General features: G+C 36.8%; 3 protein-coding genes and 1 long non-coding RNA gene across 4 annotated transcripts; 1 reads left to right on the top strand and 3 right to left on the bottom strand.

Annotated features, from left to right (window-relative positions):
- On the bottom strand, positions 3105-3995 carry LOC18612621 (adrenodoxin-like protein, mitochondrial). The gene has a single exon (XM_018118985.1). The coding sequence runs from the start codon at positions 3863-3865 to the stop codon at positions 3398-3400; it is 468 nt and encodes a 155-aa protein (XP_017974474.1). The 5' UTR covers positions 3866-3995; the 3' UTR covers positions 3105-3397.
- Positions 4847-8979, top strand: LOC18612622 (probable linoleate 9S-lipoxygenase 4). Its single transcript, XM_007049516.2, has 9 exons — positions 4847-5298; positions 5586-5866; positions 5943-6183; positions 6272-6586; positions 6688-6773; positions 6988-7074; positions 7232-7533; positions 7640-7903; positions 8160-8979. The coding sequence occupies exons 1-9, from the start codon at positions 5097-5099 to the stop codon at positions 8926-8928; spliced, it is 2547 nt and encodes an 848-aa protein (XP_007049578.2). The 5' UTR covers positions 4847-5096; the 3' UTR covers positions 8929-8979.
- Positions 8022-8499, bottom strand: LOC108661613. The gene is made up of 2 exons (XR_001927390.1): positions 8409-8499; positions 8022-8317 (listed from the first exon to the last, which is right to left on the bottom strand). It is a non-coding gene; the product is annotated as an uncharacterized LOC108661613 (long non-coding RNA).
- LOC18612623 (probable D-amino acid oxidase PA4548) lies at positions 9060-13895 on the bottom strand. The gene is made up of 9 exons (XM_018118722.1): positions 13482-13895; positions 13237-13386; positions 12880-13094; positions 12696-12766; positions 12428-12587; positions 10423-10597; positions 9837-9995; positions 9623-9711; positions 9060-9406 (listed from the first exon to the last, which is right to left on the bottom strand). The coding sequence occupies exons 1-9, from the start codon at positions 13831-13833 to the stop codon at positions 9311-9313; spliced, it is 1467 nt and encodes a 488-aa protein (XP_017974211.1). The 5' UTR covers positions 13834-13895; the 3' UTR covers positions 9060-9310.

A 14753-nucleotide genomic window follows, 5' to 3' on the forward strand; every position in this document is an offset into this window, starting at 1 on the left:
AAGGCAGAATAAAAACACTTGAACTCTGTTCCGCACCCACCAAAGGAAGATAAGTTGCAGAGAGCAGAGCTAGCCGATGCGGGTAATACTCTATACATATATATACATATCAAGGGTGGAAAATTAGGGTTAGGGTTTGATGAAGTTTCAATGTTTCGAAACTCCAAAATAACCCACTAGCCCAAAGGCCCAAATTTTAGTGTAGTGTGGACCCAGGCTTTCGGAAACTTGGTCCAATCTGGCACAAATATAATCAATCTGTTATTTAGGAAGGTGGAAAGGGGAGAACGGGGAAGAGATACGGTGTGCAGGGGAGGAGATCAGAGTGGTGAGAACGGCTGAGAGGGCTTTGTCGTGGCGTGAGATAGATAACTTAAGAAAGCGTATTGGTTCGGAAATTGTAAACCCTTTTGCTTCATTTTCCTTTGGTTGAACATGTGTAGACCAGTCTGTTCATTGGTAATGCGGCATCATATTAATGGTTGGGCCTATGAATGATGCAGTGGTAGTAAAAGTTTATGTAACAACTTCTACTTCCAAAGGGTCAAAACAAATATTGACCCTGGTGGATTAAGCAATGAATCATTACTTGTAACAGCATCAAGGCATCAACAGTGTCAAAATAAACTTCCCCTGTACAATAGTAGGGTTCAACCAAGGTAGACAACACAGGTTGAATTTAATCAGATACCGTGCCACTGATCTACTTATCGAAAACCAAAAAGAAAAATAGTGTAATACCAATATTGCAGCAAATTATCTAGAAAAGGAAATTTGTGCTGTCAAATATCAAAAGAGGAAGGTGCATTGATTTCCCATTTGAAGATTTAAATATGGGAACACATTTCAGTCCATACTGAAACTCTTTCCTTTTTCTCTTCTTTTTTCTTTTTAAGCTCTTAGGAAAACCCTTCTACAACTTGCATTGCTAAGAAGATTCTGCATCAAAAGAGCACTACCCCTAGTAAATGGCTTAAGGAAAATGATTGTAGGTGGAGCTTCTGTTCGATGTTTATGTAAGTTTATCTCCTTGCAGACTTTTGTCCTGACAGAGGATTAACAAGTCGAAGAGCACATTAAAATCTGCCATGAAAACATTAGCACTTAGCAAGAGGCGACTTGTGAGGTGAACAAGTCATGCAGTCAATAATCTCTGATTAAGAAAATTATTGAATATATATATTGAGATAATAAAGGAGAGGTTCTCTTGTGCACCATAAGTGGATTTCAGTCATTTCACTATGCAATAGAGCTTTGTAGAAACCCAGTAAGTTGAGAATTGGAGACATATATTGTTGTGAATAGGTTCTCCATGAAGTTTGGAGTACTGTAACATTTTTTTTTTAAAATGCTCGGGGCACCAACGAAAATCAGGCTGTTGCAAAAGGCTAGTGTAAAGGCTAGGGTAAAGGCTTGACAAATCCTCTTTACTTCCCACAAAATGCATCAGGCAAGTTGCCTTGAGTGAGGGTCATCCAAGCCATTTAACTGAGCACAAACATGTTTTCCCCTCCACCTTTCTCACCTATAAGATAAAACCATACCTTGTTGTCGAAGCTAACACGCTAGTATAGAAAAAAAATTGAGGTTATGACTTTAACATCACATGAAACATCGCATGACGAGATCTACTTTGGAATCTTGACATACATGTTGAAAACCTAAAGTTATTTGGGAACAAAGTAAGGATCAACGTTCAAAGGAAAAAGAAATGACTCTCCCATTAGATTAACTGCAGTCTGTTAACTTATTGGAACTCAAATGTCAAAAGTATCCACAATTACTGCGAAGTAGTAATTCATATTGGATTGATAGTATAAAGCCTGAACCAAATTCTTCCCATCTTATTAATTTATCTACCAGAAGCCAAATCCTCCATCTTGATGATAATTAGCAAAAGCAAAAGAACTGGCGGATATAGAAAAACTACAAATTCCCAACCTTTCAAACTCTTTACTGGCACTAAAGTGCACCTAACAGATGACCTCTAACTTGAAAATGCCCGAGCAATTCAAGTTACATAAGAAACTTCTTTAGCTTTTAACCTATAATATTTTGAACTGATAAGACATACTTCAGCTCTGCCCTATACTTTTATGACTTAAGCTAATGCTGAAGGGCTTAATAGAGATCAAATATCAGGTGAACTGTTCAAAGCAGTGGATTATCTCCTGTGTTTAATTGAAATCTGATATCCAATCAAGTTAATTGAAGATACAATTTCAGTCATAATCATAGTCACTAGCCACAGAAGACATAATCTCTGCAGTGTGATGCCGTACTTATCCAATTTATTCCTTGCATGATGTCATTAAACCCTTTGCTCATAAAACATTGGAGTATATAAAAGTACATCATCTCTAATCAGTTATACCGAAAGCTAGGTTTGCTAAAGAAATAAAGATCACCATTTAAAATTTTAGGAGTAATCTACCAAAAAGTCTTCCAGCAAAGGTACCTCCATTAAAACAACTTTGATAACTCAAACTAACAAAATTAGACACCTTCAAAAGAAACAATCATGTTTTATTTTTTTTTTAACTTGCTACACCTTTAGAAAAATTTTCAACCTACCTGATCTTTAATACTTGAAGAATAATCTCACAATCATTTCAATCACAGTTTCCTACAATTTCCCTCCAAAGAGCTCATAGGGTTCCAACTCCACTTTTATCCACGTCAAGCCATAAAACTAACTGGACAACCATCACTATCCTGTCTACACCAGCATTCACAAATCTATGACACAATGACATTGTTCAACCTAGATTCAAATGAAGCTGTATTGATTTCAAGATATATACCAAACAAAACACAGGCAAGTACCTGTAGACCACAGGCAGTTCTAGCTAGCACAGCTGATAACGTTCTGAGATGGCTAATCAATGACCTGGGATCAAAGCCCCCTTCACCCAGGAATCAACTCAAGTTAAATACAAGGTTGCACCATTCTTTTTAACCAGGCATTACAAAATAAAAGGAAAGAAATAATACAGTCGTCACAGATACATAATAACTCATCCATGTCATTATTCGGTAACCAAAAACCAGAGTTCTCAATTCGCACTACATCTACTAGCATCAAGCTTTAACCACGAGAAAAATCCCATAAAACTAAATGCTATTTCAGAAAGTTCTTAAAATTGTTCGATTAATTCCCCAACATTTCCCGCAACCTAATAAAGCATAGACATTGAAAAAAATCTCAATATAAAATCAAAATCCATAAAATACCTTGCATTTAAATTTCAACGCACCCAAATCATATGGGCGGAGCAATGCACAAAAATCACAAATAAAATTCGCTTCTTTCAAAGTACCAAAATTATTATTATTATTCCCACAAAACAACAGAAATACACTAAACATTCCCTCATTTCTCTTTTTGAAAAATTTTTTATGGAATATCCCAGGGCTTAGGCTCGGGGACAGCGACAACCATACCTTGGAGCTGAGGCGTAAGCACGACCTGACACCCAAGCCTGGAATGCTTGTTCAAGATACGACCCCTCGAATTCCTTACCAACACGTATTCCTCATCGTAGGTACGAGGTGGAAGCTTCTCGAGCCATTCCTGGGCGATGTTGACCTCGCATTCGGCGGAGCAAGCGTCGATCTCCTCGAGGCGGTGAGAGGCCGGGTCGATCAGCCCGCCGTTAGTCAAGGCCCGAAGTAAGGTCTGGCCCGCTAGGCCAACTACCTCACGCTTCTGGCCTTCAGGGTCAATAGCGAAGAGCTTGACGATCCGGTCGGCAACTTTTTTGGAGGAGGATAAGGTAGCGGAGGATCGGGTGAGGATGTGGGAGGAGAGTGACGGGAGACGATGGATTTGGGAGGTGAGTTTTTGGAGTGTCGAAATCGCCATTTTATGTGGAAGAGGCAGAGAATGAGAGGAGTTTCAGTCTTGCAGGGCGTTTAGAGCTGAGTTGTTTTGGTGTTCAGCAATTTGGTTCGGTTAATCCGAGCTTGTTTTCGCAAAGTGGGTTCCGTACGGTTTGGAAGCGTGCGGTGCCGAACCCGGCCTTTTTCGTCTCTTAATATTTTACAATAAAAAAATTCTGAATTATTTAAAAATATTTTTTATTTTTTATTTTTTATTCAGTTAAATCAAATTTTTATATTTTTATTTTAAATTAAATAAATTCTTATAACTACCAATTAATTAATTATCGTTAATTAAAACATAAATTATCATTTAAATCAACTGGTATTGATGAAATAGTAATATAATATGTTAATATGATATAATATCATAATCATATGACGTTTCATGTCAACATCATGTATGTATACAAAATAAGAGTTTATTTGAGTTATTGACTATACATTGATAATATAGGTATATTAAATAAAATAATTGTTTTCTATGAAATCAAAATCATGATTGTTACAAGCTAGTTACAGATTAATAAAAATTTATTTGAATTGTCTTGACAATATTTACCACAAATGTATTTTTATTATGTGTAGAGTATTAAGTAAAAATTTTGTATAGTTTATGATTTAAAAATGATTAAATAAAATGTTGATATGTTGATATATTTCCATGTCATAAATCAATAATAAGTGAAAGAAAAAAAAAAAACAATTGACAATGTTATATGCATCCAAATCTAATTAATGCTTAATGGTTATTGAACAATGAAATACTTAGAACAGTTCTTTCTTTCATACAAACCACTTTGTTGAAAATATGTACTTGTATTAACATCATCAAATATTATCTACTCCTTTATTCACCCCACAAAAAAAGAAAAGAAGAAGAAAAAAATGCTAGTACCTCAGTCCTCAAGAGGGAACGTTAGTTTGTTTTGGTGAGTAGCATCATGAAAAAGTAGAAACATCAATGTTATTCAGATCATAAATGATTGAGCATTTAAATCCAAAAGTGCTATACAAGAAACCTTCCTTGCAAGAAATGAATCAGATTCATAGCTGGCAACTAAGCCAAGAACATGTCTTTCCTTTCCTTATTGCATTGCTCTGGATTCATTCTTCTCTTCCAATGCAAAAATTGCTTCTGATGATGAACTGACATTATCATCAGTTTTTGAGCGACAGAAGAGGACAAGCAAAAATCGAGAGAAAAAAGTAGAATGGATAGTCATCACCTATGTTCTAGTATGCACGACTGTTTTAGTGCTGCCCCGAGCAGAATTTCTAAAACTAGTCTCCAAGATCGCCCTGCTAACCCATACATAATCAATGGAAAAGTTGTCATTGAACATAGTCCTGGACTATCAGGTCCTGGAAAATCAGCTTCACTTCAGCTTTATAGTTCAACAGAACTAGACCCAAGTAAGTTGTGTTTAGCCAAGTTATTTATTTATTACTACATTGTAATCTTATTTTGGTTCCATTTTGTTCATACTCTTGTTATTTATTTATGTTTTTTTGTGAGAAAGAATTCAAAAGTATTCATGATTTTGATTTCTGGCATCCTATATTTGGTTATATTCGATCTTTTGATGACTGATATTCTGCCTAAACTTTAAGCAAAGATAACTACAAAGACAAAATAGAATACATTTTGGACCTTTTCTCCCTCTTAACTGCCTTCACGTTATTGCATTTGCAATCAATAGACAGCAGGATAGGGAAGCTGAGCGAGAAAGCATGCCTCAGGCAGGGAAAGAGCAGTAAAAAGGATGGCACAAAAATCACAACTTATAAGATAAAACTACATGTAGACCCTGGATTTGGAAATCCAGGAGCTTTTGTTATAGAAAACAATCACAAGCATAGATTCTTTCTTCAATCTGCAACTCTGGAAACTCCAGAAGGAAAGGTCATCCACTTTGACTGCCGATCTTGGGTGTATCCAATCAAAAAGACTAATACCAGCCGGGTTTTCTTCTCAAACACGGTAAGTTATATACAAATTTTGGTCTAGTTTTTGTAGTTATGCGTTTTGAAATCGCATTCCATTTTTGTCATTGCAGTGTTATCTTCCAAGTCAAACCCCAGCTGGTCTTGTGGAACTGAGAAGGAAAGAACTTAAAAGCTTGAGAGGGGATGGAACTGGGGAAAGGAAAGAATGGGATCGAATATATGATTATGATGTCTACGATGATCTTGGTAATCCTGATAAAGGTCCAGATCATGTTAGACCTGTCTTGGGTGGTTCTGATTCACATCCATATCCTCGCAGGGGAAGAACAGGGTGCCCTACAAGCAAAAATGGTATCTGACTTTACGTAATGCATATATCTCAATGTTTCTTAAGGGTTATTACTTCCTGTTCTCACTTTGGATTTTCATTATTGGACAGAAACAATTAACTTGGACACTTATGTTCCTCCGGATGAGAGATTTAGCCCCAAGAAACTATCTGAGTTCATCGCAAATGCAATCCAAGCCACTGCTCATTTCCTCCTACCTGAGGCAAAATCCTTGTCCCATGATTCCAGTAGTTTCGAGTCATTTGATGAGATACGGAACCTGTATTCTGATAACAGAAGCCAAGTAATGAGGGGAACGATAACAGAGAAAATGAAGAAACTAGTACCAGCTGAGCTTATCAAACAAGTAACTCATGCAAGCAAACAAGACCACATAAAATTCCCGCTTCCTCAAATTATAAGAGGTGATCCTAACAACAATCTGCCATTACTATTCATAGCGGGTGCATTGCTGTGTGCTTAATGTTTTATTGCTTATAAACTCGATTTGCTTTCCATTCTTCAGATAATGAATGGGCATGGACAGAAGATGAGGAGTTCGGGCACCAAATGCTTGCAGGGACAAATCCAATGCGAATTCAAAGCTTGAAGGTCACTCCACCTTACTGACTTGGTTCTTAAACTATTAGCTTATTACTCTGTGAAACTTGTCAGGAAATTATGTTACTTTTTTTTTAAATAATAGGATCAGTGGAAAATATTTTACAAACATTTCAATGGTAGTTCATATTAGCTGATATCAAATCACTCTCGGTTTCCCTAACCATCTTCTGAGTGTTAATTTTGTTGTAACTTGCTCTTTCAGGTATTCCCACCTCGAGGAAGACTTCAGTACAGTTCTATACGGAAATCAGACGTAGAGCACAACCTGGATGGTCTGAGTATTGAACAGGTAACCTAACCCCTTTGAATTTTCTTCAATGCAATGAAACCATGAAGCAATTTTACATCCGACTCTTGTAATCTTAAAGAATTGGCACGTAAAGATAAATTTTGAGATATATTCCTTGTTGCAACTTATAAATTGACTTTCAGCGTATGTATTACAGGCAATGAACCAGTGGAGGATTTTCATCCTAGACCACCATGACTATCTCTTACCATTTTTAGGAAAAATAAACTCAGAGGGTGTCTGTGCTTATGCATCCAGAGCATTGCTATTTTTAAGGGAGGATGCCACTTTAAAGCCATTGGCGATTGAACTGAGCTATCCAGTTTCCTCAGACATCAACGAGATGGAAAGCAGGGTATTCCTTCCAGCAAAAGAAGGCACTGATCGAGCACTTTGGCAGTTGGCGAAAGCTCACGTAGCAGCTAATGACTCGGCATACCATCAACTCATCAGCCATTGGTGATGAGCCATAGCTCTTCTGAAAACTCTCTCGTCCCTAATGAATCATGACAACAAGTTTTTCTTTCACTGGACTGATTCAGAAGAATATTACACCTTTTTCCAGGTTGCATACTCATGCAGTTGTCGAGCCATTCATCATTGCCACCAGAAGGCAGCTGAGCGTGATGCATCCAGTTCACCGGCTGTTGGAGCCTCATTTCAAAGACACCATGCACATAAATGCACTGGCTCGGAGTATTCTCATAAACTCCGGAGGAATCCTTGAGAAGACACTCTTTACATGCAAATTTTCCATGGAATTGTCTTCTGAGCTTTATAAAGAGTGGAGATTCGATGAACAAGCCCTCCCCTCCGATCTTGTCAAGAGGTAATGATCCTCAATAAACTGCAAGTCCATGTCTATTTCCTTTCTTTCGGTAATTAATACAACATAATTAACTGGAGATTTGAACAAAATCAGTATAAGATGATCAGAAAAAACATTGAAAAAACCTTCAGTTTAATAGATTATTAGCAGTTAACCTAGAAAGTGGCCGGACGTTCAAAAACGTTTGACGGTTGGGGTTGAGAATCGTAAAATTTTTACATAATACCATATAATATATCTTGATATCACTTCTCAGGCGCATGGCCCTGGAAGACCCAGAAAGCCCCACTGAGGCCCAAATTCTCTTCCAAGATTACCCCTATGGTCTAGATGGTCTCGATGTATGGCTGGCCATCGATACATGGGTGAAAGATTTCTGCGACCTCTTCTATGAAGATGATGATTCTGTGAAATCTGATACAGAAATCCAGGGATGGTGGTCAGAAATTCGAAATGTCGGTCATGGTGATAAGCGCAATGAGACATGGTGGTACCAAATGACTACCAAGACAGATCTTACAAAGACTTTAACAACCCTCATATGGATCTCATCAGCCCTTCATGCATCAGTGAATTTCGGACAATATGCATATGCAGGTTACCCTCCAAATCGTCCCACTCGGTGTCGAAAGTTCATTCCAGAGGAAGGGACGATGGAGTTTGCCGAATTCTTAAAAGATCCAGACAAGTACTTTCTCAACATGTTGCCTGAAAGATTTGAGGCAACCCTTGGCATAGCATTAATGGAGGTCCTCTCACGGCACACATCTGATGAAGTTTACCTAGGTCAGAGGCCAACATCAGAATGGATTGACAACAACGAGGTCAAGCAGAAATTTGAGAAATTCATCGAATCTCTCCAGGAGATAGAGAAGCAAGTCATGGAGAGAAATCAAGATTCAAAGCTGAAGAATAGGTGCGGGCCGATAAAGATGCCGTACAGACTTCTCTACCCTGATGCAACTAAGGTAGAATTCAGAGAGGGCATCACAGCAAAAGGGATTCCTAATAGTGTATCCATATAAGTTATTTATGAAGAAAAAATGTAACTATATTAAATATTATGCAAACACGATTATGAGATATGTAAATAAACGTGCAACAGTAAAACAGTTCCTGAAGGAACAAAAAAAAATAAAAAAAAGCCAACCTAAAGTTCATAACGTATACGTACTTGCAAAAAATTTCAGGACACATCATTCCACATCATTCCAGACATTCTCCCGGGGCAAAGAGGAAAGAGAAAAATGTCGGTAAGGCATAGAGATGCTGAATACAATTTTTAACCTGAAAAGTAAAACAGTGAGACAGTGTGGCTTCCTGATTTCTGAATCTAACCAGCAGCCTCAGATTTGCTCAACTAGATCTGTCCATTAATATTTATCTGATGTTCTTTGGAACATTGTTCTAACAACATCGACCTTGAGCAGCAAATGGTGAATTATCAACATGTGTGGGATTGCCCATTACCATATCAACAACCATTTCTGCAGTTCCTAAGGCCTGAAAATTGGACCAAAGTGATGAATCATTTTTCATGAACTATGATACAACATGCAGAATTATCAAAGATAGACAAATCCTTATACAAAATAATTAGTGATCAACAGATCATCCATTTATGGACTAGAATGTGACAATATGGAATGACCAAGTGTTCAATACAAAAATGGAACAACATAAAATTTTCCAGAATATCATACATAAAACAAAATTTACCATAGAGAGCCCTCCTCCTTCATGCCCAGTTGCAAGGAACATGTTTGACAAACCAGGCACATGTCCAATCACTGGTTTCCCATCAGGCACTGAGATAAGTAAAGATATCATTTCAGGAATTTTATGTAAATCAATCTATTCTGCAAGTATAAATTTCTAACAGCTGTATACCAAAGATCAAATATTACACAAGATGCAATATACGTGGACTTACTGTAAGGGCGTAGCCCTACTCTCACGTTTCTGTTCTTAATGAAATTTTTGAGGGAAAGTTCTTTTAATTTGGGAATGAAGTCTCCAGCCCGTTTCCATATATGAAGAATGATGGAATCTTCGACCTCAGTGCTGAACCCAGCAAACTGACGGCTGCTCCCTGAAAGATAGATCAAACTTAAGAGAAAATAAGATGTACACCAACAAATTAACATGATCAACTGGAAAATGTACACAAAGAACATACAATGCATAGATAATAATGCCCATTTATGCATTTTATTTTGCAGAAATAAAGGCTACTGATAAAAAAAAAAAGGTAAATGTTAATTTCATCTACCATATTATTAAACAATAAGACCTAAAAGTTAGAATCTATAGACTTTTCTAAGAGCAGGGAAAACAAACAACATTTTGAAGGTCCATGCAGTCTCACTTTTCCTCGAGTGTTAAAAAGAAGCAGAATAATAAGAACATAAAAGCAGACAATATATTCTTTTCCACACCAAAACTATGATTTTACCATGAGTAAATGAATATTTAAAAGCCAGCATTGAGAATGGCAAGCAATAAGGGTAAAATTTTACCTAGAATAAGATTACCCATTGTGTCCATTGTGGCCGTCATTGAAACAGACAGGGTTTGGCTCTGATCATTCAGCCCTGGAGTTAAAATTGCATTTTCATAATCTACATAACCAACCTCCATCAAGCCATGATTCAGATGAAGGGAATTAAAGTTCTCAAGCACAAGAAGGTGACCCTGTTATGGATATAAAACGCAAGGCAGACATTACATAAATAACTTTTGAAAAAATCAAATAAATAAGCATGGAAAATGCATCAATGAATTGCATTATTGAAACTCATAAATATCATCCTACTACATTCATGAAATTTTCCTCCCAAGATATGTAAGGAACTCTTCAACTGCATTTTAGTAGGAGAAGCTTTGTAACAGATATTAGGTGAGCTTCCTTATTGACAACACAGAATAGTTGCATTTTTATGATGGTAACATCATATGTTAAAATAGTTTACATTTTGAAATGCAACTATGTTTATTAGTTTTTTAGACATATAACATGTGCATGTTCAGGCATTACATGGTTCTACAATTATAACCAAAGGCCTGTTCCAACATGAATCTGCGCTAAGACACGGCTATATATGGATCATACTTAATAACAGTGAAGAAGTGTGAAAAACATTGGGACAGCATGCCCAAGCATGTTGAAACAGGTTTGTTTCATTCATAAGATATAATCAAACATATGATTTATTCCAAACAACCCCATCAGCATTAAGTGGGTGTCTGGCAAGATATTTTTGTGCTTTAATAATTCATAATATTATAAGAAAAATTATATTTTTTCACATTCATCTTTTTTATTGGTTCAATTTTTTTATCTTGATTTAATCCATTTTATTATTTTTTATTAATAAAAGATTATTTTATTTCAATCATTTCTTTTATTCTAAAACTGATGATTTTGTTCAATAAAGTTGAGTCTTTTATTTATTAAAAAGAAATTAAAATACTACAAAATAGTTTTTTTATATCTTACAGCACTTCTGAATTAAGTATGCAGATTCGATATTTAAGTCTCTTTACAACTCTTGCAAAATACTCAAACAAGACGTTTTATAGAAGCTCTAGCTGGGCCAAACAAGTTCTTTAGCCTAGTTTGGCATTGCTTTTGTGATTGGAAAAAGCATGAGTTGGGAAAAGTGCATTTGAAAACTGCTGTAAAAAATTGTATTTTGAGATTTTTGAGTATTTGGCATTATTGATAAAAAGTACCGTAGAGAGTTAAAAACACCTTCAAGGGGCTTTTGCAGTTGGTTCAAAAATTGCTGACAAAAAAGTGCTTTTGCACTCAAACCATGGTGTGTTCGGCATTGCATTGGCTGCCAAAAGCTGTGTTACCAGAGCCAAACACAATGCCTAACTAGCAATTAGTCTATGAAGAAAAGCCAACACAATATGTCCAAACATATGCCTGACTGCAACAGCACACTGATGAATTATCCAGAGCATTACACAGCACTATGAAGAATTTTTAACATTGATATATCGAATTTAGCTTCAGATATCAGCCCAAAAATTATTTTGTTTCATAAATGTTTGATATAGCAAAAGGATCTACCATCCTATAAAAGCATACAGAGAGAAAACAGAGGGAAAAAAAAAAAAGAGGAATTCTGCTATATTGATATGCCGCCAAATTCAAGGATTTATTGAATGAGATCAAACTCTCAACCAAAGAGAATTAGTATAAAAGACTATTGAAGCCTGTTGCACAATTAGAATGCTTAAAAAAGATTATAGTCCCTAATCGAATTTGGACACGAATACAAGACTAGCACTTCCAACATGACCAGTTAATCAACAGAGATACCAAGATAAATGTGGTCAACCCGCAAAAACTAAATAGTTTAGTGAAACCATGGCCTAAACAAAGATAGAGATCCAAGCATACACATAGGTTCATTCGCAAATATATTATACAGAATAACTAACGGAGCAGTAGAGAAAAATAACATATGAAATCTTAAATTATGCAAATCCATTTATATCTTGGATTCTTACCTTCCGAGGCTTTACAAGGACGTCCAATTTAACATTTGAGCCTCTGAACAGGTCATGCATCAGAGACTGGCTCCAACAACCGGCTGCAACTACAATGGCCTTACCATACAGGGTATTATTGGAAGTCCGAACAGCTTCAACCTCCCCGCTACTAGTAGATCTGAACTACAGGAGTTAGAAGAGTTACTCAAAGACCAGAATAATCATACACACACATGTTTTGTCCCTTGTTCTCATCATTAATGTGCTGCAGAAAATGATGACAGACCTTACTAAACCTGCAACTGGCTCATGATAGAACTCTGCATATCTACCTTCCAGTGTAAAAGATCTGTTAACCTATAGATCATTGGAGTCTATGTTATTTACATGAAAAGGGGAGACATTAAAAATGAAGCAATCATTAAGCCAAATGTCATTAAATAACTAAAGGAAAAAGAAAACAAAGACACCTTTTCGATATATGAAACAGTACGAAGAGCATCCAACTGGCAATCATCAGGTACAAAAGCAGCCCCACCATCACTCCCAACAAAAAGAGCAGGTTCCACGGAGAGCAATTCATTGCTGGGCAAATACTCTGCTGTCAACCCAGCTTCAGATAGCTGCCTCACCCTCTCTCTTAAGATAATTGAATCCCCAGGAGTTCTACCAACTAACAAGCTTCCTACAGCTCAGAACACTAGAAATTACCACGACTTCCAAAAAGTTTAACTCAACTTCAAATTAAAAAGAGATAACAAAGTACAAAGTCACCGGACATTAACATCTGACATTACCATGCAATTATTATAACGGTCAAATCATACCTGTCTTTTTCCAACCCAATACTTGAAGAGGATCCATGCCTTGATCACGTATTGTCTCAGCCAACCTTTTCCACAGTTGGTGACTTCTTTTGGTAAGTTCCCATGTCTGGCTTCCAGGATTTTTGTGTACCATCCATATGTACCCCTGTCCTACACCCACCAGAGTTTAGTGCAAACCAAAAAAAAGAAAAGAAGAGAAGGGCGGAGGGGATTAATAGTTGGAAAAAAAAAAAAAAAAGCTTTACCTGCACCAGTGGCGCCGGAGCAGGGTACGGCCTTATCAACGACTGCAACGGATAGATCCGACCCGATTAGAAACTGTCGAGCGATTGTCAACCCGATAATTCCCGCTCCGACGATCACGACGTCGAAAGACTGGGAAGATGCCTTCAACGGTTCAGAACCCGAATAACAAGCGGGTTTGGGTCGGGTTGTTATGGTCTCGTTGACCGAGAGTGAAAGCTGTCTCCTAGGGATTTTGAAGCCGTACAAGCTCGATTCGAACGAGAAGGAACACAGCCTAACTCTACTGAAAGAAGTGTAGCCATCGTTAACAAAATGGTTCGAGCTTGGGGAGTTTAGTGCCATTGAAGCCATGGTTCTTGCTGTTTCTGCTTTCAATCTCTTTTTCTCTCTTTATTCTTTTTCACTTGTTATTAAAAAAATGTAAAAAAAATCAAAATTGGGCTGTAAAAAAAAATCTTTTCGCATCGTCCTTTGTAAAAATAACTTTTTATTTAATTTAATATTTCAAAAAAATTTGTCATTTTATTATTTTTCTATATTCTTTTTTCCTCTCCTTTTCTTTTATTTCCTCCAAAAATCTTTGCTTAATTGGCTGCCATACTCTAGGCATCCCACTTCCATTACCCTAATACTTTTTTTTTTTAATTCTAATTCCTTTGCTCTCAACTTTCAACCCGATATATTAGTCAGTCACCTTCTATCCTCTTCAAGCTCTTCCATGCTGGCATTGGTGGTGGTGCTTCTGCCATTTAAGCCCTCCCCTCTTCCTCCCCAATTCCTTTTTTCTTCCGCTCCATTTTTTATTCTAAATTTAGGCCTCTTCTCTCAAGCCTCCCTTAGTTGTCGGCACCCTGGTTCTACCGCCAGCGGTTTCTCTCATTTCTTTCTCTTTTTTCCTTTTCCTTTTTTTTCTTTCGTCAAAACCCTCTCTCTCCAACTCCCTGTTCCAAAACTCTCGCCTTCCCAATTCCTAAAATCTGCCGCCTTTTTTTTTTTGTGTTACTAGCGTACCCGTCCGCCCCTCATGATGCACTTTTTTTTTTAATTTAATTTAGATATATCGCGAAACAGACATATAACAGTAATTTCATCAACATAAGAAATTGTTGGTCAATATTTCAGATATACAAAATAGAAGCGATGTATCGGCCGCCATTTGTAGTGCTGCTGTCCTCATATAAAAATGAAAAGGCTAAATGCTTAATTTGAGACTATATATTTGGGCATTTTGTTAATTACGAGATCAAACATTTCGATTATAATAATTAAGA

The sequence above is a fragment of the Theobroma cacao genome, chromosome 1, assembly GCF_000208745.1.
Source record: "Theobroma cacao cultivar B97-61/B2 chromosome 1, Criollo_cocoa_genome_V2, whole genome shotgun sequence".
Taxonomy (NCBI): Eukaryota; Viridiplantae; Streptophyta; class Magnoliopsida; order Malvales; family Malvaceae; genus Theobroma; species Theobroma cacao.

What these genes read in the sequence shown, in the direction of transcription:
- LOC18612623 (XM_018118722.1), bottom strand. Translation starts at nt 13,833, where the DNA reads ATGGCTTCAATGGCACTAAACTCCCCAAGCTCGAACCATTTTGTTAAC. An exon ending in ATTGGGTTGGAAAAAGACAG is followed by an intron (nt 13,095 to 13,236) that starts GTATGATTTGAC and finishes TCTGAGCTGTAG; the next exon opens with GAAGCTTGTTAGTTGGTAGA. An exon ending in AGTAGGGCTACGCCCTTACA is followed by an intron (nt 9,712 to 9,836) that starts GTAAGTCCACGT and finishes TACTTATCTCAG; the next exon opens with TGCCTGATGGGAAACCAGTG.
- LOC18612621 (XM_018118985.1), bottom strand. Translation starts at nt 3,865, where the DNA reads ATGGCGATTTCGACACTCCAAAAACTCACCTCCCAAATCCATCGTCTC.
- LOC18612622 (XM_007049516.2), top strand. Translation starts at nt 5,097, where the DNA reads ATGGATAGTCATCACCTATGTTCTAGTATGCACGACTGTTTTAGTGCT. An exon ending in TTCAACAGAACTAGACCCAA is followed by an intron (nt 5,299 to 5,585) that starts GTAAGTTGTGTT and finishes TGCAATCAATAG; the next exon opens with ACAGCAGGATAGGGAAGCTG. An exon ending in CATCAACTCATCAGCCATTG is followed by an intron (nt 7,534 to 7,639) that starts GTGATGAGCCAT and finishes ACCTTTTTCCAG; the next exon opens with GTTGCATACTCATGCAGTTG.